The sequence below is a fragment of the Berghia stephanieae genome, chromosome 1 (genome assembly GCF_034508935.2).
Source record: "Berghia stephanieae isolate SIO BIC M18660-M18661 chromosome 1, UCSD_Bste_1.3, whole genome shotgun sequence".
Lineage (NCBI taxonomy): Eukaryota > Metazoa > Mollusca > Gastropoda > Nudibranchia > Aeolidiidae > Berghia > Berghia stephanieae.
This window is the reverse complement of record NC_088360.1, coordinates 117,360,970-117,385,969: the sequence shown is the minus strand read 5'-3', so window position 1 is coordinate 117,385,969 and position 25,000 is coordinate 117,360,970. Positions and strand designations below refer to the sequence as shown.

The window sequence follows — 25,000 nt, the reverse complement described above, 5'->3', positions numbered from 1 at the left end:
TATCATCAGATTTTGACATTATTGATTACGACTTACTGTTAAAATGTTTAACAATAACGTTCGGCATTTCCGCAACGACACTCCGTTGGTTTAAGGCTTATTTATTAAATAGACAAAAATTGTTGTTTGTAAATAATTCGGCCTGATCAAATTCCTTTGGAATGCGGTGTGCGGTGGGGGTCAGCTCTTGGACCCGTGCTCTTTGTTCTCAACTTACTTCTATTTTCCAAGGTAGTCAGGGGCTTTGGCCTGTCTTACAACCAATGTACTGATGACCTCCAGCTGTTTGGTCCTGAATGTACCAAAAACTTACATGATGTCATAAGTACATGTTAAAAATTTGTTGAGAAAAGAGCCACATTCAATGCATGTCATAGTTTATCGGTGTCTGGAAAACACTGCTCCATCTTACCTAACTGAACTCCTTAAGAAATATTCGACAATCCGATCTTTGCGTGCCTCCAATGACCCCACCCGTTTTTCTGTCCCACGCATTCGTACAAAGGCGTGAGCAAGGTCCTTTGCTCATTTTTTCCGTCTTTATAGAACGCCATTCCACAGAATATTCGGGAGTCCAAATCTTTGTCTCTGTTCAAGAAATCCTTCAAAATATTTCATTTTAGATGTCATGTAATTTCTTTAAAATTAGTTTGTGTTGATGTAAAGCGCCAAGATCTTCATGGCTGAGGATACTGTGCGCTCTAATAAACATGAGATTTATATGGCGCAATATCCAGTCAACGTGTTCAAAGTGCTTTAAAAACCGTTTTATAAGAGTCCATTATTGATTATTATTATTATTATTATTATTATTATTATTATTATTTATTATTATTATTATTATTATTATTATTATTATTATTATTATATATTATTATTATTATTATTATTATTATTATTATTATTATTATTATCACCATTATTATTATTATTATTATTATTATTATTATTATTATTATTATTATTATTATTATATATTATTATTATTATTATTATTATTATTATTATTATTATTATTATTATTATATTATTTTTATTATTGTTATAATAATAATAGTAATAATAATGATGATGATAATAATAATGATAATATAATAATAATAATAATAATAATAATAATAATAATAATGATAATAATAATAATAATAATAATAATAATAATAATAATAATAATAATAATAATAATAAATAATAATAATAATAATAATAAAAATAATAATAATAATAATGATAATAATAATAATAATAATAATAATAATAATAATAATAATAATAATAATAATAATAATAATAATGATAATAATGATAATGATAATAATAATATGATTTTTATTAATTATTCCTATTATCATCATTATCACCATTATTATTATTATTATTATTATTATTATTATTATTATTATTATTATTATTATTATTATTATTATTATTATTATTATTATCATTATTATTATTATTATTATTATCATCATCATCATCATCATTATTATAATCCTTATCATTATCATTATTTTTATGTACAACCAATGAAGGAGACATTCTACACACGACAATTCTACGATTCCAGGTTGCAGCCACATACTTAAAAGGACCAGATGACGAACCCACCTACTTGGAAGGACCGAAATCTGCCAAGGTCCGAATCGACACACCTCAATTTTGTAAGATAGATCTATATACTACGTTAACCATTATCATGAGTTGTTTAACGACATAAACTTAAGGAACCCAAAAAAAAAAAATGAAAGAAAAAGAGCGAGAAAGAGAGAAAGAAAATATTGAGAGAGCTAGAGAGATAGAGAGAGAAGGAGAGAGAGAGAGAGAGAGAGAGAGAAAGAAAGAAAGAAAGAAAGAAAGAAAGAGAGAGAGAGAGAGAGAGAGAGAGAGAGAGAGAGGAGAGAGAGAGAGAGGGTGGGAGGAGGGGGGGGGGGGGGGGGGGAGACCGGACTATTGAGGAAATTGGTATATCTAAGAAGCAAACCAAAAAGCGAAAAACAAAAACATAATACAACAAAAAAAAAACAAACCCCCACCCCAAATACAAAAAAAAAAAAAAAAACAAAAAAAAAAAAACAAACCAAAAAAAAAAAACAAAAAAAAAAAAAAAAAAAAAAAAAAACATAAAATAAAAAAACAAAACCCAAAATGTAACCCCAAAACACATAAACTAACATAATGCTAAGCAAACAAACTATAAAAAGTACCCTCGAGGACCTTTTATCTATTACGAGTTTGATAACCCAAGTTGCTTTCAACAAAGGAAAAATAGTCTCCATGGGACCAGCGTGGCTCAGCGGATGTACTTTGCTTCGCACCCCGGAAGGTACCGAGTTCGCCTACCCGCCCCCTGTGTGCCCTTGAGCAAGTCACTTGCTAGCTCATTCTGCGACGCTGCACTGCATCTGACGTCTGGGTTAATTCAGTATCCCATTGGAAAGGACCTTATAGAAAAAAAATTCTCATTGGGGAGGAATAAACGGAAGGAAACTTTATTTCAATCGCGCAAATAAGCTTAGAAGTTGAGTTGAGTTAGACTTTTAAGCGCTGGAAATCATTTAAAAAATGATATGATTCTTGGTAAGTGCAACCTCAACAACTTTCAAAAACACCATATTACGTTTCTTTGTAAAAGAATAAGGCTTTTAGTCCTTATGATCCGGTATCTTTGCAGGTCAGTTAATAAGGCTTTTAGTCCTTATGATCCGGTATCTTTGCAGGTCAGTTTGCGCATGCTTGTTTTATAAAAGCAACAAAATTGACACAAAGGAAAACCATCTTCTTATTGGAGCCATCATGACGACCCTGGCAGCCATTTTACAAAATGATCGCCGTTTGATTTGTTATTTATCAATATTAAAGGGCTTTTAAAAACGTTAAAAATCAATTTGTATGATGTAAAAAGTATGATGATATATGATCACAGTGAAATGGTGATTTATAATATAATACTAATATTTTGATTGTTATCGATGGCACCTTTGTCTAAAAGGTGCAAATTTAAAATAATTAAAATAAATAGATAGATATATGAGTTAAACTTTTCCCGGTTTCAATTTGCCCTTTGCGCCCCAGAACGCCTCAATTATTTTCACAGAAAGGAACCAAACTTGAATATCATTGATTACAAGTCTCCTGTTCGGAGTCCTTGGCCCGATCTTTTTGGTTTTGATCATCTTCACTCACTGATTTAAATGCTTGTAAACTTAGATCAGAGGTCTGAATGAGATGAAAAATATTATTGAGGTATATTTACTCTTGAATAATTACTTAACATTTTGTTAAAATTTCTTTCTTATAATCAGTTAATGATTATTAATTTATCAATAGCATCTCCTCCAGTAAAAGTTAAAGCATCACCGTGGGCCAACTCTTCCATTTTGGTGACGTGGAAAGAACCTACAAATATTGATCCAAATGCCATCGATGGATATAAAGTTGTCTATAAAGTAAGTAACCATTGTGTCTCTTATGTCTCTCACAACACAAACAAAACAACAAAAGACACAAAACACACACACACACACACGCACACACACACACAGACACATGCAAAGAAATATAGATGGAGAGACTGATAGATAACTAGAACGCTAGATATATCAATAGATAGAGGAGAGAAAGAGAGGAGGGAGAGAGAGAGAGAGAGAGAGAGAGAGAGAGAGAGAGAGAGAGAGAGAGAGAGAGAGAGAGATAGATAGATAGATAGATAGATAGATAGAGAGAGAGAGAGAGAGAGAGAGAGAGAGAGAGAGAGAGAGAGAGAGAGATTTGCTGGTTGCTATATTCAATTAAAAAGTGACTTTAACTCAACAAAATGATTATGGAAAAATGATGATGACGCTGTAAACGTTGAGTATAGTTGGTAGCGACATTGACATCTTAGATATAACAAATAATTTTAGTTAATGATATTTTTTCCAATATTAGTTTTAGATTTTTTCTCTCCAAGATGCATAAATTGTAACAAAGTATAATATTAACGGAATAGGTGGTATATTAACTCACATATTCTCTTCAGGCTTTTCCAACAAAGAAAAATTCCAAAAAAGGGGAAGTGGATATAAGTTCACGTGACAACTCTAACCAATGGAGAGCCATTTTGAAAGGACTTCCTACCAAAACACGCTATGAGATTGCAGTATATGCAGTTCAAAATAGTGTTTTGGGAAAGAAGAGTCAATCTGTCTACTATCGCCATGAAGGTTTTGGTAAGACAATTCATAACTTACTCTGGCTAGTAGATAAAACTTGATAATTATAATATATGAAACCAAAATGAGATGAAAAACATCTTAGAATGTCACAAGTAGATAAATATTGTGAAATCATCCAAAAACAAGATAAATATATAGTTAAACTTCTGTTTATTAGACGAGGGTTATACAGTAAACTTTGTGATTGCTAGCAGTTCTTCATCAGAGCTAAGACAAGTCGTCCTTTAATGTACACACCAAAATGTGCACAGAGTTATTTCTCTTTTTGCTTACACATCGGGCATAATTTACTACCGGTTACCCGTAATCTTCTGAATATGGAACTCATCTTTAGCAAAAGACATCTTCCGACTGTATAGGTTAAAAGGCAGGCAGGTCGAAACCTGTTATTTCAAATTAGGGCAATTGTGTAAGATATATATGTGAAAAGGTGCGCGCGCGCGCGTGTTTGTGTGTGTGTGTGTGTGTGTGTGTGTGTGTGTGTGTGTGTGTGAAACATTGACACAAAAAGCCGTAAGAAAAATACTGTTTTATCTGCGTCTTTGTTTACACACACATTTCCAAACCGAAATCTGTTGCAGGTCCCTGAAAAGGAGATAATGACTTTGCTATTACAGGACTGCAAAGGAGATTACATAGTTCTAGAAACCATGAAACTCAGACGGTCTAATTTTGGATACGTGTAATTCATTTGACATGACCCTGAAAAAAAATTATTTAAAATTGTGTAATTCTAGTGATTTAGATTTAATTGGATGTTCAGCATTAAGTTCGCTCCAATATAATATCTCTTTGAGACGGTTGATCACGACAATCATTATTTTTCTTTCCTATCCATCAACTAATATCGAATTGTATCAGCGTTTTATTTTTGGTTTTAAAAAATTGGCAAATCAAAACTTTATGGAAAAAAAAATATACAAATTAAATTTTGATTTCCATTGTATGTTCTTTATTCAGCTCCAGAGCTTAGCATTAATGCCTTTCCACTGAGTGCAGACACGGCATTGGTTAGTGTGAGGACCGTAGGCAGCAATGATGTGAGCAAACTTCGAGTTCTTTACTCCGACGACACCGCCACCAAATGGACAAGAATCAATGACTGCGGCTTAGAGCGCCACTGTGTCGTTTCCGGTTTGAAGCCTGAGTCAAAATATTTTTTCATCGCACGTGCACGTGTGGCTGGCAAAAGTAGGCATGTGGTAACACATATAACAACACTGCCTTTAGGTAAGTTCCGTGGTCGTCTTCAAAAGTTCTTTTCCTCCTCCTCCGCCTGTTCCTCCATCTTTTCGTCTTCTTCTTCTTCCCTTTCTTCTACTCTTTCTCCAAACCGACAAATTCAGTTTGACTGAGCATTACTGTTTAGGTGACATAGATTTTACCTGTCTTTATTCAGTTTTAAATATTAATTTACGAGGTTTTCTTAGATATGTACATAACCATGTTGTAAAAAGTAAATTTCCGGTTAGTTTTCAAACATAGCATACATACATATAGCTATAGGCTTTATAATGAGTTTCTAAATTGTTTGACACACAAGAAAAAACAATCTAATTATATTTTACGTTTCGGTGCATTTTCATAAGAGGCATTATAAATATTTGGTGAATTCAACCCAACATAATGTGATTCTTTTAATATTCCAATATGTCCAGATATGAGCACTCCTCTAGACTTAACGGTCAAAGCCATGACTGACCACAGCATCAGAGCTTCATGGCTCTACCCTGGTAAGACACCGCCTATTGGGTATATTCTGATGGTGGAGGTGAAAGAGACGGATGACCAAGAATTTAGGTAAATGATAGAAGAAAATAAGTATTAGACACAACTAATATATAGGATATAACAAGATATAGCTATAACCCACTCGAATCAGGTGTAAATGATTCCCCTGACTACGAGTAGTGACCAATATTGTCAGTCCACGTAAAAGAAAAGCCTAAACCTAAGCCATAATTTGTACTGTGTGAGACGGGCACAGTTAGTTCCATGTAGCCAAAGAGGGAAAATAGATTTATAATGTGAAAATAATTGGCTTGGAAAATCTGTCAAATGCACTGCATTTCATGGTTCGTAGGTTTTAGATTTTACTTTAACCCCCCTCCCTCCGCCCATATTGCTTAGTGGCCTTGAGCAAGTCGTCAAGTTGTAGCGCTTCTCAGGCCTTGGCTATTCCAGTTTTCCCTTAGGATCATCATCATATTTATTATCATCAGTAAAAGTACCCCACATCCATCACGATCATCTCTACTCATTTGTCTAGGCAATTCAAACAAGAAGTGGTATACGACACACAGACAGCCACAATGGACGGACTGCGTAGCTACGACCAGTACAGGGCCAGAGTGATTCCTTTCAATGTCAACGGAAAGGGAAACCCCAGCGAAACCGTTCTTTTTACTATCTCTGCAGAAGGGGTGGAAGGAACTACCGAAGGTAATGCAAAACCTGGGCTTTTGTCAGAAGGAAAGAACTCTTAATTGTAATGTGTACTGGCGTTGCAAAAATAATATGGCAAATCTGTATCAAGGGTATCAAGCATTAACTTTATAAAGCTCATCAATCAGTCAACTGGCGTACTCTGGAAAGACATGTATTTAAGATCATGGCCAGAAAACTGGTCCTTCGATTATCGATCGATTGAAATGACCCACATCTTGCCAAAAACTCGTGGGGTCCCAGGTTTGAGAATTTTTGGCAAGATGAGGGTCATGGAAATACAGATCGATATCTGAAGGACGGGTTATCTGGCCAACATTTTAAATACATATATTTCCAGACTACGACAATTATCTGGTTAAAATATATTTAGCCTCATGCAATAAATACACCCCTCGTCCTTAAATATCATAGTGACCAGACATAAGCCAACGTCGGAATCAGAAAACACAACCCATCACCCCCGCTACCTAGAAAGTTTTAACAATCTGAACGAAGCAATACCTTACACTCAGTAACAAAAAGCAAAAAAAAAGTATAAAAAATCACCCAAACACACAAAAAAGGATACAAAACACAAAACCTTAAGCAATAACAGCCACCCAAGAAAACAAAACAAAATTGAGCCGCAGACACTCTAACGATTAAATTTAAAATCTAAGCCATATCAAATATCTTGTCTTGTCATTAAGTCGCATCCGTGCATCGAATATTATAGCCGCGACTGTGAGTGTGGTGAGGATATTGACTTAAATTCGAATGATGGTTTCTTCTATATTCTTCCTCAGCTCCTAAATACAACCCTCCAAGGTTCATCGAAACCCCGTCGACCTTCATACAAATTGACGCAGGGGAGAATGCGACGCTCACATGTATTGCGATAGGTGATCCCCACCCATTGGTGCAATGGACGAGTAACGGCTCCATAATCAGTCAACCTCAGGACAGGACAAATATCTTGTACTTGTATAACGTGCAGGAGTCCAAAACGATAACATGCAAAGCTGAAAATGACTACGGGAAAATCTATCACGAAGTCCATTTGGATGTCAGTCATGGATTGGGTAAGAGTTGCACTCTGTTAGAGTGCGTGTCATTACAATAAATCATTAAAGTACGATGGAATGATTCTTCAATCTAAAAACGTAAGACATCGTCTACTTCTTCTTCTTCTTCTTCTTCTTCTTCTTCTTCTTCTTCTTCTTCTTCTTCTTCTTCTTCTTCTTCTTCTTCTTCTTCTTCTTCTTCTTCTTCCTTTTCTTCTTCTTCAGAACAGATTCGTTAAAAAAAGTCATAACTGACAAAAATGTATACTTTCGACGATCTGTACTATTCTAACAGTCAGTGTCAATAGTAACAGGACACATTTTGCCCCTGTCATTCGTAACTGACGTGTTTTTAATCCGAATCGAAACTTTTACAATCTCAAAACGGTTGCTCTCTTGTTGACACTAAGGTATCTTAGTTACTGGTCAGAGACTAAACAATGAAGTCCGATCCTAACAAGTGACTAAAACTTAGGCCAAATTCGGCGTGGATTTGGTCTGGAACTTGCTACGTAAGGTCATTTAAGAAACAAAGTTTTGAAGTCTTTCACTTAAGTCAGGGAGTAAATCCTTAGTCCTCTTCTATAAGAATGGGGTCCTGGAAATACAATGCCCAATCAAGCCAGCACATCGCTCAACCCCCTCCCTCTTTTCCTGACAATGAAAGATCCTAGGATGATAATATACCCAATAAACAGCCTCTGCTATTTAATGACACCTCATCACATTCTCAAGCTCTTGTAGCTACTCGAAGAAAAATCACCCTTGTTGAGAAACCAATTCGGATTTATCTGACCTGATCTTTCCGTTCTTTTTATGGAACATAAATCGACGGTGGCCCAAATATGCAAAGCAAATGACGTCTCGAACAACGATTCTTCCTATAATAAATAGTAAAGCTAATCAATAGTAATCCATGTGAAACATTGGGCATTCCTTTTCATATTTATGCCAATTGCATCTTAATGAATATTCATAAAACCATTTCTTCCTTTAGCATTTGTAGTAAAGTACCATGAGTTTTTCAGAGCCCTGAGGCTCAAAAGTTGGGGATTTATCTTGACTATGACAGTCATAATTTTGAAGAGGGAGAGGAAGAAGAAGAAGAAGAAGTAGAAGAAGAAGAGGAAGAAGAAGAAGAAGAAGAAGAAGAAGAAGAAGAAGAAGAAGAAAAGAAGAAGAAGAAAGAAGAAAAGAAGAAGAAGAAGAAGAAGAAGAAGAAGAAGAAGAAGAAGAAGAAGAAGAAGAAGAAGAAGAAGAAGAAGAAAAGAAGAAGAAGAAGGAAGAAGAAGAAGAAGAAGAAGAAGAAGAAGAAAGAAGAAGAAGAAGAAGAAGAAGAAGAAGAAGAAGAAGAAGAAGAAGAAGAAAAAGAGAGAGAGGAAAGAGGAGGAGGAGGAGGAGGAGGAGGAGGAGGAGGAGGAGGAGGAGGAGAAGAAGAAGAGAAGAAGAAGAAGAAGAGAAGAAGAAGAAGAAGAAGAAGAAGAAGAAGAAGAAGAAGAAGAAGAAGAAGAAGAAGAAGAAGAAGAAGAAGAAGAAGAAGAAGAAGAAGAAGAAGAAGAAGAAGAAGAAGAAGAAGAAGAAGAAGAAGAAGAAGAAGAAGAAGAAGAAGAAGAAAAGAAGAAGAGAAGAAGAAGAAGAAGAAGAAGAAGAAGAAGAAGAAGAAGAAGAGAAGAAGAAGAAGAAGAAGAAGAAGAAGAAGAAGAAGAAAGAAGAAGAAGAAGAGAGGAGGAGGAGGAGGAGAAGAGGAGGAGGAGGAGGAGGAGGAGGAAGAGGAGGAGGAGGAGGAGGAGGAGGAGGAGGAGAAGAAGAGGAAGACAAAAGAAGAAATCATTTAGAGCTACGACGATTGAAGACAAAGTTTCTTTCTGTTTTCGTCTTGAGCTCTTTATCTTTGGGACAGGATGTTAATTTAACACAAAGTACCTCTCTCAAGACACACCTTAGACCCAGTAACCCAATTACTGATGGTTGGACAAGACCAAGCAAATCGTCTACCGATCTCGGATTTGAACTATCCCGTATAAAGAGATTTTACAACCACAAAGATTCATTAACTAGTATCAAAATAATGTTCCAATGGTCAACTTTATCAAATACTCTATGTCTTTCTGCATTGTTTCAAAATATTTTTCCAATTGATGGGTTTCAGGTACATTTCCGACGACAACAGAGAAAAAAAGCAGTCCTCTTCGTGAGTCCTACGAATTGCCGACGTTAGCGGTTGATCTACCAAAGCAAATTGTCAAGACACGGGGAGAATATCTACGTATCCTGTGTCGATTCAGCGGCCAACCGGAACCATCAGTCACGTGGTTTAAGGACGATTTTCCCGCAGCAGGCGGGAAAGGGGAGAGCATTCTGATTATATCATCCGTACAATCGTCATCAGAACTAGCCTGCGTTGGAGTGAACTCGTATGGCCAGAAAAGACACACTATCTCGCTAGTTGTTATGGAAACAAGTATTTAATTATTGATTATTCCTCATTTTTTAGTAACGCATATATTTTTTAATCTGCAACATCATCTTTCAACTTAATTGAAATGGCCCTTTAAGCATTCCACGATCCTTACTATGCACATATTGACTTATGATCGGTCTTTTGGCCCATTATTTACAAATGTGCTGGAATGTTTCCCGTTCTGTTGATATGTTCAAAATGATCACTGCACGGAACTGCTGATAACTTTTGAAAATTCTAAAATTCGAAATTAACAGTTTGCGAAGCAAGACCTTTAGTCTTATTAAGATTCATGAATATCAAAATTGTGTAGTTGAGAAGTAACAAACCGTATGTTTAATGACTTAATAAAAAGAATAATTGAACATAGATTATTACTTATTTTTTAGTCTTTGTTGTTTCCTCTATATTTCCATTATTGCTCGAGAACCTACTACCTCACAATTATATATTTCCAGCCACATCCACCACGACAACAACACGCCCGAATCGCGTGCTCCTGAAACCAACCCTTGTGGATGAACTGCCGACCAGGGTGACCAAGAAAAGAGATGAAGCCCTAAGTATGCGTTGTCGATTTAACGGAAACCCACCACCCATTGTCACATGGTACCAGAACAATCGTCCGATTGGAGAGGGGAGTCAGTGGGAAAGCGTCCTGAGTATACCGTCAGTAAAGTCATCTTCGACTCTAAAATGTGAAGGAGAGAATTACGTGGGCTCGGAAGAACACGTCATCCAGCTGATTGTGGAAAAGAAACGTAGGCGATAACAATATTATCGTATATTATACGTGCGGATGTGTGATCTTGTGCTATGGTACTCTCCTTAGGATCGGAAGGTCCTGGGTTTGAGTCCCGCTCTGAGCGGCGAATAGTTGAGTCCTTGGAAAAGGCTCTTTACTAACATTCACTTACCGCAATCAGGTGTAAAATGAGTACTTGGCCGTCAACAGTGTTGTCTCGGAAGGAAAAAAATGATATCGTCTAAGAGGCGTCGAGTTTCATTCTATATGTTTAGTGTTGCTGTTGGCTAGGGACCCCTTGTAAAGTGCTTTGTGCACGTTAAGTGGATATTGCTCTATATAAATGCTCTAGATTTTTGACAATGCTTGTTATGTTACTAACGACGACGATGTTGATGTTGACTTATTATTAATGCAAAGAAAGACACTTTGATCACTTAATTTGGTAGATATTGCCCATTGTAAAAACTTAAGATTTTAGCTGATCGCTAAGGACCGGTAATCTCTTAAAATGGCCTCATATTTTAGTGATGCTCGTCGTGTTGGACAGATGTTCGCTAAATACGGATAAAATAAGGAGAATAAAATCAAGGATGTCAACAGTGGTGGTTGTTGATTTTGAGGTGGTCCCTAAGACATGTTTGACTGTACTTTATATTGAAATTAATATCTTATTCATCTTACAGCTGTGGACCGACCAAAGCTCCAGGATTACAAGGTATCCCTTCGGTATATTCCTGTAACTCGGGACTCGGCTGTGGTCAAGTGGGTCGTTGATGAGGGAGATATTCAAGCCATCAGGTAATTTTTCAGTTATAAATTAAGTTGCTTAATTATATTCTTTACAAAATTTAAGAGTTACAATATCTGTTCATATTTTTGTGTGCATTTCATTCACTAACATGAAGGGAACCGCAGACTTCACATGTGCAGAGTGAACGCTGCTAAACATGCAAATGAACTTATTTTGTCAGTAATGATCAGTGTATACCCTTACTAGTATGGAATCTAAATTTATATACCAGCATATCCATTCAGCAAAATCATGTCCACAATCATGAACCGTTCTGGACCAAAGTGCCTCATGATATATGCAGTGCCCACCAGTTGAGAAGAGGACTTTTTGAGAAGACTCTTTTCTCATATATTCTTGTATTCCATATTCTTCCTTTTTCTCCCATAAAGCTTTTCGATAATTATTATTATTGCTTATTTTACAGTGCTGACTGAATAGAAATACCTGCTCCCGTGATAGCCTCGTATACGATCTTGATGATTTCAAAATTCATCTATGCAATCACTACTCATTGGCTGCTAAGAAAGTGGGTGAAGCGTCCAAAGTTAGATAAAACGCATAGAGCATACGCTCTGAGTGCCAGAGTTTGGCAGCAAGAGAGAGAGAGAGAGAGAGAGAGAGAGAGAGAGAGAGAGAGAGAGAGAGAGAGAGAGAGAGAGAGAGAGAGAACTTGAATTTATCTTCTTTTCTACCTGCATATCATTTTCCAGATATTTCAACGTCACTATTCTGGGTGTGAACTTCCCAATGACCATCATGAAGGATATTGTGTCACACGACACTCGACGCCTTACCCTAACCCGTTTGAACCCAGACGTACGGTAAGGTCTCGCCTCTGTATTAAGAGTACCCTGATCAAATAAGAACCACGTATGATTCACAAAAGGCGCCCCTCCTTTTGTGACATATCATTGTATAATTTGTTTAAAACATCCACAATAGCACTTTGGATTGTATGGATTTTCAAATAATTAAAGTATGTCCACTATTTATAGAAATTAGAAAACTCGGGCTCATGAGACCTTATCCATCCTTGTCTGCAGCAAAGAAAATCACCAAATTTAAACTTTCTCGTCTAAATCATTTTAATTCTCTTTTGGTAGGCCTTCCAGCGAAACAAATTTCTAGATTACAGCGCATTTACAAAATTGTAACCCGTATTGTTACTAGAACTAACTGTGCAAACCAGGCAATCACTCATGAGACACGTATTGATTATAAAATTATAGCATGCATTTGCCACCAAATTATCACTCAAGAATATAACGAAGCGCCATCCTACCTTAAAGATCATCTCAACTTTTATTCATCTGGCCGCAATTTACGATTATCTAAGTCAGTGTCATTAAAAAAAAACCCCCAAAGTCAGGCTAAAAATTATGGTGAAAGATCATTTAAAAATGCAGGGCCTCAAATTTGGAACAGCCTGTCCGGAGGACATTAGATTTATAGACTCACAATATTCTTTTAAAAACACTAAAAAATGTATCTTTAAAACAAATATTATAAGATTTGATTATTAGACATCAAGAAATCTTGTAATATAATCATATTTTTATTAGCCCCTATATGTTCATTGGTTTTTAAACGATGACAACTCATAATTTAACTTATTGTTCAATTTTAATGTCTCAATTTATATCCCTGTTTTTAAATAGACGCGTAACACATTTTTCATTGTATCTTTATAAAATGCAGTAAGTTATTATAGCAGTCTAGACCTTAATATTTGTATGTCATGTTATCACGTTTTTTTTTAATATTCTCGATATTTTACTATTATTTTACACTTTACATCAAGCACGGTGGTTTTATGGTACTCAGGATTTGGACCTTCATTATAAGAGCCTATGCCTTATTTGTACAGGTTGCCTTATTTAACTTTATACTGCCAAAAATCATTTTTAACATTGGATCATAAATATTTATTTTACTGACAGATTAAATCAACACTACCTTGTCACAAGTCGTAGCCTTTTAAAAGAAGTCCCAGGTTTAAGATACGTTGAAAGTTTAGAATTATTATTACCGATCTTTAGTAATCATAAAGAGCGATTGCTAGGTTCCTTTATAAGCCCATAAATGCACGCTTGTTTATTGGAACAATAGCAACTAGGGGTACTACATTTTTTTAGGACTTGAACTTCCGTGACACAGATTGCAGATAACAAACTAAAGGAAGTAATCGATGATTATCACTGGCATAATTAGACGCGCAAGAATACAATCAAATGGTTTGTCTATTAATGGCATTATAGGTTCCATAAAATAATTACACAATTTCTGAGCTTATTCCAGAATAATCTTTGCTGACTGTTATTTTTAAATTGTGTACACTTCGAACACACCTTTTCACCTGGTGCGGCTATGTGGTCTAGTGGTATGACACTCGCTTTCGGATCGGAAGGTCCTGGGTTCGAGCCTCGCGCTCGGCGCATAGTTGAGTCCTTGGAAAAGGCTCTTTATTCACATTCTCTCACCGAACTCAGGTGTAAAATGAGTACCTGGCCGTAAACAGCGTTGTCTTTGGCCGAAAAATTGTAATATCGCCTAACAGGCGTTATGTCCCGTCCTACATGTTAAATGTTGCTGTTGACCAGGGACCTCTTGTAAAGCGCTTTGAGCACATTTAGTGGATATTGCGCTATATAAAATCTCAATTTTTAAATATTTTTTTTCCAGTTTGCCCTGATAACTTCTACTTCATATTTCAATAAATTAGAATATACCATTAAAAAAAACAAACTTGTATTGATTTTCGAGATAATAGCATTCATAAAATCGTGCTATGGTCAAGAAATTGATGCCGATAACCAATACAAGTTAAAAAATATTTTCTAATCTGCTGAAATATGAAATAGAAGTTATCAGGGCAAACTGAAAAAGTGTGTTAGAAGTGTACTTGAGCTAAGGATTGCTACATGTACAGTCGAAACGGATACATATCTCATAAAAGATCACAAATATAAATATACCATCATGATTTCTATTGAAAGCTATTTCTGGCATAATGTCTCTTGGTGTAAAAAAGAAGGTGATAATTTTGATAATATTCCAAACCTTACATTGGAAAACCCTATCATTTCTTACTAATACGTAATCGTTGAATAATGCTTCTTTGAACGCGTTGAATAATTTGAACGCGTTTTCGTACATTTTATTTGTGTGAAATATGGTGTAAAAAACCCCCAACTCCTAATTATAAATAGAAATTTGCAGAAGAGGAAAGATACAAATTACGGTGAATAGAATTACTATAATACCATACCATTTGGTTACAAATTATCTAATAATCTTATTTGTAGGGGTGGAATAAACGTATTTTTTTCATTTCCTTGTATTTATTAAACTCGTTATATTTTTATAGTACAATAACACATACCCGCAAGCTCGTTGTGTTATTGGGCACAATAAAAATAACTCGTTTAATAAATACAAAGATATGAAAGAATCGTATATTATATCATATCTAGAAATAATGTCATAAGGTTAAAAACTAATCGGAATAAATTCTTTATGTGCCTTTGATGGTAACAAGTATTTTTTAAAAATTACGCCTTTTGCGCCACGATAGCATAAGATATTGTCGCCTAGGCATTCCACGAAGGAATCTAGATAACTCATCAAACAAGATGTCTGATGTCAACAGGAATCACCCACGTTGTCCAAGTGAGCAAATTGGGGGTTAATAATCTTGCTCAAGGAAAAAAACCAAAGTGCCTGAAGCGGGGCTAGAACCCGGGTCATCCGGATTACAGTGCAATGTCTTAACCATTCGGCCACTTCGCCCCCCCCCCCCCCAAAGTATTAAGTATTAACAAGTATTAAGCATGATTAAAACAAACACTAAATTTATTTCATGCGATTATTGATCATGCTAATTATTTTAGAACTTTTGAGTATACAAACTATCGATTGCAACCCATCTGTTCTGAAAATCTGTGGTATGAATTGAAAATATAATCATATTGTCTTTTAGGTTTTAGAGGATTTCTATTGAAACCAAAACCTCCCCCTCCCATTAATTTGGGTTAAGAGACTGTCAATAAAACATATAAGTTCAACTACAAATTATGTTGATAGTAACTCAGAGAGTCAAAATATGAAGACGTTTATAAGATTCGTGTAGTAAAAAATGTGTTGTCTGGGTTCCATCTGTCAGATATGCCATGAAGGTAGAAACGATGACCACTTTGGGGGTTGTCAATGTAGCCACTATGGAATTTCAACCATCTGAACACCAACCCTTGAAAGGTAATAAATCAACGGAACAACTTCAATATATGAGTCATGCACAGCGTGACATAAACTTCTACTACTATTACTACTACTACAACTACTACTACTACTACTACTACTACTACTACTACTACTACTACTACTACTACTACTACTACTACTACTACTACTAGCAATGATATGATGATGATGATGATAATAATAATGATGATAATAATAATAATGATACTGATAATGATAATAATATTAAAACTATAAAATTATTGCTATTACCAAATTGCAGCCACTGCTACTACTACTACTACTACTACTACTACTACTACTACTACTACTACTACTACTACTACTACTACTGCTACTGCTACTACTACTACTACTACTACTACTACTACTACTACTAATACTACTACTACTACTACTACTTCTTCTTCTTCTTCTACTACTACTACTACTACTACTACTACTACTACTACTACTACTACTACTACTACTACTACTACTACTACTACTACCACTACTATTACCACTATTACTACTAAAGTATCACTATATTATTTTAGTTTTCCATCTGGAATTATTCACTGCAATCATCGTACGTCATTGCAATGCATATTGATACAATGGGTGGACATTTATTTGCAATGAGAATAAGCCAAACAAGCAAAATATTTACAGGGACATTTATAGTGGTATACGATCGCTGAAAAAAATCGCCAATTGGCATCAACCCCCCCCCCTCCCCCCAAAGAAAACAAAAATCTTAACTGAAAAAAAAAACTAACCATGATAATTTTTTTAAAATCCGTATAATGCATTAAAAAAAATAATAAAGGCTTACACATTCAGTCGAAAAGAACAATAGTTTATTTATAGTTCCGAAAAATCATGACAATGAATGTAATGAATCAAATTGCAGGTTAAGGAACAGATTAGTATACAAGACTTTTAAACTTACAAATCTTATAAAGCTGAAGAGTTACGCGTAAAATAAGTTAAGAAAATGTAGTATGCTCGAAGAAGACAAATGAAAGAAAATACTACTGACATTTTAAACAAAATTCGTGGATGTAATTTTATAAATTTTAAAATGTCTTTGTATTTTTTAATGCTAGTATATACAATCGTGTTTCCATTAGTTCCCTTGTTGACATTTTCATCTTTTTTCCTTTATGAATTAATAACAACAAGGCAAACAGAATTAGAATGTAAGCTAATCAAATTCATATCAAGTAAGTACATTTAGGTTTAGCCAGAATCATCCGTTTTTTATACAACAAAAACGTGAATAATGACGTTATTTATTGTCTGTCATGGAGTCATTAAATGAAAAGAGATATACGTTCTTGTCCACGTGGTCTTACGTCTAGATGAACCCGTTCTACTTCTGGAGGCCGTGGAAATTCGTCACAACTCGGCTAGGATTGACTTTACATCTCTGACCCAAGCAAGACGATTCAGGTCAGTTGTATCGGTAGCTTTTATAACATCCTTCAGTAAAAAGCTATTCATGGTTGACAAAACAATGGCATAGACACTTTTAATACGTAAAAGAGAACTGTGTTAGAAGTTTAAAAAAAAATTAAGGTATGGACTTTTTTGATAGATCCGTGGAACTTCAGAGCGATTCTATAGAAATGTTTGAATTCCGTACGATGTCCTGATTGCAGCTCGATTTGTTCTATTGAAAGAGCACGGGATTACAAACGATGGACATCAAGAATTCTTTATACAGTCTTGACTCCTCAAGCGACGTGCACAAATTTGCAAATTAGTATACGTCAACTTCAAGCCATTTCAATGTTACTATTTTAATTGAAAGAATCTCTTTTAACAATATTTTTCAAAATGTTTTATAAAGGGAAGAGAATAGACGATTTGACCAAAATAATGATCAATATCTAAATGTCAGTGGGCGTCAGATTAAATTTAGACATCAATCAGCTTCCATTATTTAGCTGTCTTTGACCAATCAAAATATCAAACCAACGGATGCAGGTATGAACATTTATAACACTTTTTTTTCATAGAGTGATAGTTTGGTTTTAAAAATGCGACTTTCGGCGTTAAAATATCTAAAGAGACAAAAATTAAAACATATTCATGCTGAAATGAAATTCATGCATGGGTATTGCACTTTCTGTGTAAGAAGCCTCTCAGATCTTTTAAGAAACTTTTTGATTCTCAATTTCCCACATTAAATATACAAAGGTTATAAAATTTGATTTTATTTAGAATGAGAACTCTGAGAACAAAGAGTAATATTATGAAATGGATCAGATTGTTGAAGGAACACTATGCATTATCTGGAGATGAAGCCGACATGGTTTTATGCTGTTAGATAAAATCATAAATAAAATCTATTGGAACCGCTTTGAACACTTGATATTCCTTGGTCGTCTTGAAATCTCTTACTTCTCAAATTTTTAAAATCATTTGGATCTGAGCAAAGCATTTACTAAGAGATACAACAAGACATACACACACACACACACACGCACACACACACACACACACACACACATATATATATATGTATATATGTATATATATATGTATATAAATATGTATATATACATATATATATATATGTATAGTATATGTATATTTTTTTCCCCCTTAAATTTAATTAAAAAGATATATGCATATAATGACACATGTATGTCTTTGTGAGATTTTGATATGCAAACCAACAAGAAGTTTAAAATTATAATTTTGAACTAGAGAATTGATTATACGATTGACGCCTTAAACTGGATAACTTACAATTTGTATTGATCATATAGGCTTCGAGTCAAAGATTTAGAGGTGAGACGCTTGGGGAATACAATCCTTGACAGAAACCTGGACCCGTTATCTCCATCCATCAACCTGCAACGTCTAAAACCAAATAGGTGAGTAGATATTCTGCCGTACTCTTGAAAAACACATATTTTAAAATTTGCCCAGAAAACTCGTCCTTCAAATATCGATCGATTTAAATGACTCTCATCTTGGCAAAAAACTCTCAAACCCCTAATGTCAGGTTAGTTTTAATCTGTATTTTGAAATGTTATGAATAATTCTTAATTCAAATATATCAATATCAATTCTATTTAATTTCCCCCCCCCCCCCCCTATGATAATCAAGAGCATTGAAACTGTCAATGACTAATAGCTTTTATTTATCTAAATTTACCTGAACTTAGAATAATATTATTAGCAAGTCTGATAGCCAAGCCCAATTACGGACTTGATTTAGCAGCATTGTAATGGACAACATTGTGTATTAGTTTGAGAGTATATCCAATACAAGGCCGTAACAATTTGGGTTATTAGACTTGTAAATGATATTAATATAAACATTTATAGAGAGCATTTCCACGTATTAACTATGCTGAATGCGCTTCACAATGTTTCATTTATTCCGCCCATAAGAAACAATATTTCCATTTCATACTGTACCAGTCGCCTGTTCGTCGTCCTTTTTGGACTATCACTCTAACAATATTCGTCACTGCCTGGAGCCAGGTAAACAATCAAACCTTACTCGAGTAGGGCGATGTGTTTGAAGTACCTTAACAAAGGACACAGCATCGGGACAATAATTCAATGTCACTCCTCCGACCACGTATCACGCTTAACAATGCTTGTAAAAAGACGAGACAAGGACCCGCGGAGTCAACGAACTCCACACAGTACACGCCAATCTTACTTATTATTTTTCGCAGAGAATATGAAGTGATCCTAGACGCCATTCCAGCTCGAGGTGGAGACAAAATATCATCCAGTGTGAAATTCATGACAGTTTCACCCGGACAAGCCGGCGTCTCTGTGGCCTCACGATCCGACCAGGAACAACAAACCACCCGCGCATTTCCAACTACAGAAGCAAGGTCAGAAACAACAACAACAACTCGAGTTCTTACAACTACAACGACAACGACTGCTAAACCTACCACAACACGTCGATTCATCGAGGAAAGTAAGTCGTAAAGATAAGTAGTGCAAAGCAGATGTGACAAATTAGGGAGCAAGAAATTGTGTAATGTAAAAATCTGAAAAGGTGTGTATGAAACAGTGCCAGACAATTCAGAAAGAAAAATACAAGATAAAACTAGATAATCTCATTCGCGGCATGCGGATTTTTGGGGTGTTTTTTTCTGTTATTTTTCTTTCTGATTTGATATCTTTTTAATATCCACATTTTCAGATTTTTATTCAAAATGGTTGTAATTGTATCGGAGGAAGAAGAGGAGGTGAGAGTAGGAAGAGGAGGCGGAGAAATAGTAGCAACAGCAGCTGTAGTAATATCGTAGTAGTAGTAGTTGTAGTAGTAGTAGTAGTAGTAGTAGTAGTAGTAGTAGTAGTAGTAGTAGTAATAGTAGTAGAAGTAGTAGCAGCAGCAGTGGTAGAAGTATTAGTAGTAGTAGTAGTAGTAGTAGTAGTAGTAGTAGTAGTAGTAGTAGTAGTAGTAGTAGTAGTACAAGTAGGAGCAGCAGCAGTGGTAGAAGTACTAGTAATAGTAGTTGTAGTAGTAGTAGTAGTAGTAGTAGTAGTAGTAGTAGTAGTAGTAGTAGTAGTAGTAGTAGTATTAGTAGTAGTAGTAGTAGTAGTACATTGAGCCTTAATAATAATAATTGAGCTTTATATAGGGCAATATCCACTAAATGTGCTCAAAGCGCTTTACAAGGGGTCCCTGGTCAACAGCAACATTTGAAATGTAGGACGGGACATGCCGCCTGTTAGGCGATATTGCAATTTCTCGGACAAAGACAACGCTGTTAAAGGCCAGGTACTCATTTTACACCTGAGTACGGTGAGAGAAAGTGAGTAAAGAGCCTTTTCCAATGACTCAACTATGCGCCGAGCGCAAGGCTCGAACCCAGGACCTTCCGACCCGAAAGTGAGTGTCATACCACAAGACCACATAGCCGCACAATAATAATAGTAATAGTAGTAGTAGTAATAGTAGTAGTAGTAGTAGTAGTAGTAGTAGTAATAGTAGTAGTAGTAGTAGTAGTAGTAGTAGTAGTAGTAGTAGTAGTAGTAGTAGTAGTAGTAGTAGTAGTAGTAATGATAATAATAATAATAATAGATGTAGTAATAGAAGTTATAGTCAAAAATGTCACCTAACCTTTACAACCATCTGCATGGATTAGTATGTCACATGGCAAAACTTATGCATAACGATTTGTTATTATGAAATAATACTTCTTCTGAAATATTGTTTGCTATAAACCTGGTAGTATCGATGGCGACTATTTTGCTTTGTCTAAAAAAAAACCAAACACATAATGCCAAACTCGTCCCTCAAATATTGCTTGACTAAGATTACCCTCATCTTCTGCTATTGGATGGCTCAGTAGATAGACCGACAGAGAGAGAGAGAGAGAGAGAGAGAGAGAGAGAGAGAAGAGAGAGAGAGAGAGAGAGATAGATAGAGAGAGAGATAGATAGATAGAGAGAGAGAGATAGATAGATAGATAGAGAGAGAGAGAGAGAGAGAGAGAGAGAGAGAGAGAGAGAGAGAGAGAGAGAGAGGGAGACTGTATGGTGTTATTGTCCGTCGATATACAAATCCATCCGCGTCGAAGGTTCTTCTTCTAATAAAAATTTGGAATTTCTAAAATTTTGGGAAACTCGTTTTTTGTATTTTTATCCAATCGCAAAGTGTCAAAAATGCCAGCGTATAGATATTTCTTTTGTTTATGTTATTTCACATGTAAAATACGGATATTTTTTCACACCTTTTTTTCTCTTTGTCTCACTCAGCGGTATTGGATAAGTCACTGTAGTATCATCATGCTTAACATGTGCCATGACAACTACCGTGGCAGTGATTTTGTTATAAAACAATCTGGCAAATCTAAACTTGACAAAAATCTTCCATATAAATCTATTGCCGTGTAAAACAAAAACACTCCCTTTAAGTTACGTCATATCTTTAAATAAAAGAATGGGAATGAAATTGGAATGATGTCCAACTGCAGAAGTTGACCACGTAATCTTCCTTCAAAAATAGGCCAATTTCATTGGGTAAGATAAGTTAGCGACCGCTGTTGCCGGATATTAATCCAATAAACCACGGTGCCTTACATTCCTTGACGGAAATTGTTTTTCCCATCTGATCAAGTCGTCTTTAGAAAGTCTTAAAACACAGAAAGTATGAGAGTGTTGGAAGCAAGCCATATGTCCAAGAGATAAGAACACCCATTACAGTTGGATGAAGGGGATGATTATTACGTGTTCAAATAAATATCAAACGATCATCTTGGTCATCGTAGTGCTTTAAATATGGATCAAATGTTGGAAATAAAGACCCACAACAGTTAAGCGATTAATTATTATTTTTAAAATGTATTAAGTTGACGCGGCTTTTGTCTTCAATAAACTTAAATTCATTTTTCCATAAGGTTTAAACAGAAATCCATAAAATAGATGCGTATTTGTTAATTTCAATGTCACGTTCAACCTTTGAAAACGTTTTCAAAGACTTCTTTATCCATCCCAAGGGACACAATTGTCATAAGGGTCTATTTGAAAGGAAAACTAGATTGTATGAGGTATCAGCGCCAGAGTAGCGCTTCAAAGAGAGTTTAAGGCAACGTAACTTGCTTTAGGCTGCACTCCAGGTTACAATGCGAAGGCCGTACCGTTGTGCCACGCTGCCTTAAACATTGTCCTTCAGATCCATAAGGCCCATGGAGTCGGAGTTTTTCCGGGTTTCTAAAGCGCGAAACGGACAATTGCTTGCTACCCTTTGGATTGGACACTAGTCTTTGGCAAACTACTTCTGGCCAGATCTAACAGACTAAGCTACCCAATCGCTGCAGGTGGACGGGGTAGGGGTGGATTGCTTTTGAAGCGAGTGCTCTACCAACTGAGCTATCCGGACCCCATTTAACATTAACAAATTCCCTACAATTCCCAAAATAAGAGACACTTACGTTTACAAAATAATGCAATGTCCTTAAAGCACGGTGGTTCATACTACAACAAATTCCCACAGGATACAGACTCGTACACAAACTGTCAGGAAAGTGAAGTTTTGCGATTTCCCTAATCAGTCTAATAACATTTTTAACTTCCCTCCAGCAACGACTGATTCAGCTGATGATGGTTCTGGTTATGAGCTAAAACTGAGGATAACATACAAAACATCTTCGCAGTAAGAATATTCAAATACTGATTGTATATATATAAATGTGTGTGTGTGTGTGTGTGTGTGTGTGTGTGTGTGTGTTTGTGTTTGTGTGTTTAAAGTGTATTTTTATGTGTTTAAGTTTAAGTTATAATTTTCATAAATTTGATTTGAACTCACTCAACTCTAGTCCGCTCTCCCTGGAGATTTTGATGCTTATATTTAATAAAGGAAGGTTAGCATGTGCATAGTTTTATTCAACTCCCATTGCCGTGTACAGTATATAAACAATATAATAATACGTCTATAATTTGTCACCAAAAAACATCAACTTTATAATGATGGAGTAAAAGTAACTAGGGTCAAATACCGAGTAATTGGTGTTAGAGTTGAGGTTTTCGGGGCAAGGTTTTATTTGTCTTGTTTTCGAGTTGTGGACGTGGGAAGAGTAACTATGCATGGTTGCTTGGTCTTCAGTTCGTAACATTGAGTACTGCTGGGGTTTCGAGTCCCGGACGAGCAACTCACCTTGCCCGGCCTTAACTCATGAATAACCGTTCTTCAGCGATCGGTTCTTATCACTTCATGGGGATGGAAAAAAAGTCTACCAAAATGGATATTTAAATATATTTTATGCATGTCTCTTATTATCATTGAAGGTGATGATTATGATGATGATGAAGATGATGATGGTGATGATGATGATGATGAATAGGATGATGAAGATGATGACGACGATGATGATGATGACGATAGTAATGATATAACAAATTGATAACGTCATAGATTTGTCTCGACGTTTTGATTATCCTTGACGTGATCATTGTAATGATACGACTTTTAATCAACGGCTATATCGGTGATATTGCCTCTAAAAATAGTGATCAATAGTTTGATGTCGTGATTAAAACGTATTAAATATCTTTATGAGAATCTTTTCATTACTTCTTTTATTTTTTGAAAGCCATTATAACCAAATTTGATGTGGCTTTTATCGAGTTAATACAAGAGAAAAATAATAAAACCTCAGTTGTTATCGGATTTATTCCATTCCACATGCTTTTTTAATATGAAAAATTGTAATTGAAAAATCCAAATGTTTGAAGGAAATTTTGATAATCATCGACAAGCTATTAATGTGGTCAAAACACACCAATGTAAATCTGAGTACATTAAACATTGTAATAGTCATTGAACTTAAGAGAATAAACTTCGCGAAACAGAACATGGATCGACTACAAAAGTAACCACATTATTATTATTATTATTATTATTATTATTATTATTATTATTATTATTATATTATTATTATTATTATTATTATTATTATTATTATTATTATTATTATTATTATTATTATTATTATTATTATTATTATTATTATTATTATACAAGCGCGCGCACACACACAGATACCCGCACATCGACACACACACGCACAAAGACGTGCATATGCATACAGAGACGAAAAATAGTTGTGAATATGAATTATTGAATAAAAATCATATCAGAACATTTAACAATAATGGCAGAAGAAGGGAGATAATATCATGCCATCAGAATTCTGATGTAACAAATGTATGTCTTACAAAAAATAAGATGTTTTATTTAACCTAGTGAGCTTCTCATAAGATGAGATTTTAATTTCTCTTTTAGATTAGATTATTCTGTCGTTGTTTTGGATAGAAGAAATATTCTTTATGAAATTTTAAAAAAAGTAGTCCTTCGGAGTCACGAGACCCATGTAGCCAAACTTTATCCCGGTTTCTGCAACGTGAAATTGATAATATTACTTGCTTGCTAGCCTTTGGATATGATGGTAGTCTATACAAAATACTTTCCGCCATAACTTCTGGGATGACAGGGAGGTCAGAAAAAATCCCGAAATCACTTTGCTTGTGAAGCGAGCGCTCTATGAACGTAAGTAAATGTTT

The 25,000-nt window shown here is 35.2% G+C and overlaps 1 protein-coding gene across 1 annotated transcript in view; it reads left to right on the top strand.

The window, feature by feature from the left end:
* Positions 1-25,000, top strand: part of LOC144962870 (uncharacterized) — a 39,569-nt gene that overhangs the window by 7,117 nt on the left and 7,452 nt on the right. The window contains exons 5-20 of the mRNA XM_078896229.1: positions 1,568-1,661; positions 3,328-3,446; positions 4,019-4,208; positions 5,175-5,444; positions 5,873-6,014; positions 6,484-6,656; positions 7,448-7,723; positions 9,855-10,166; positions 10,625-10,927; positions 11,598-11,712; positions 12,418-12,528; positions 15,870-15,961; positions 17,314-17,404; positions 18,730-18,837; positions 19,654-19,907; positions 23,021-23,093. Of these exons, the coding sequence (XP_078752355.1) occupies positions 1,568-1,661; positions 3,328-3,446; positions 4,019-4,208; positions 5,175-5,444; positions 5,873-6,014; positions 6,484-6,656; positions 7,448-7,723; positions 9,855-10,166; positions 10,625-10,927; positions 11,598-11,712; positions 12,418-12,528; positions 15,870-15,961; positions 17,314-17,404; positions 18,730-18,837; positions 19,654-19,907; positions 23,021-23,093 (2,723 nt within the window). The remainder of the gene's footprint in view (positions 1-1,567; positions 1,662-3,327; positions 3,447-4,018; positions 4,209-5,174; positions 5,445-5,872; positions 6,015-6,483; positions 6,657-7,447; positions 7,724-9,854; positions 10,167-10,624; positions 10,928-11,597; positions 11,713-12,417; positions 12,529-15,869; positions 15,962-17,313; positions 17,405-18,729; positions 18,838-19,653; positions 19,908-23,020; positions 23,094-25,000) is intronic.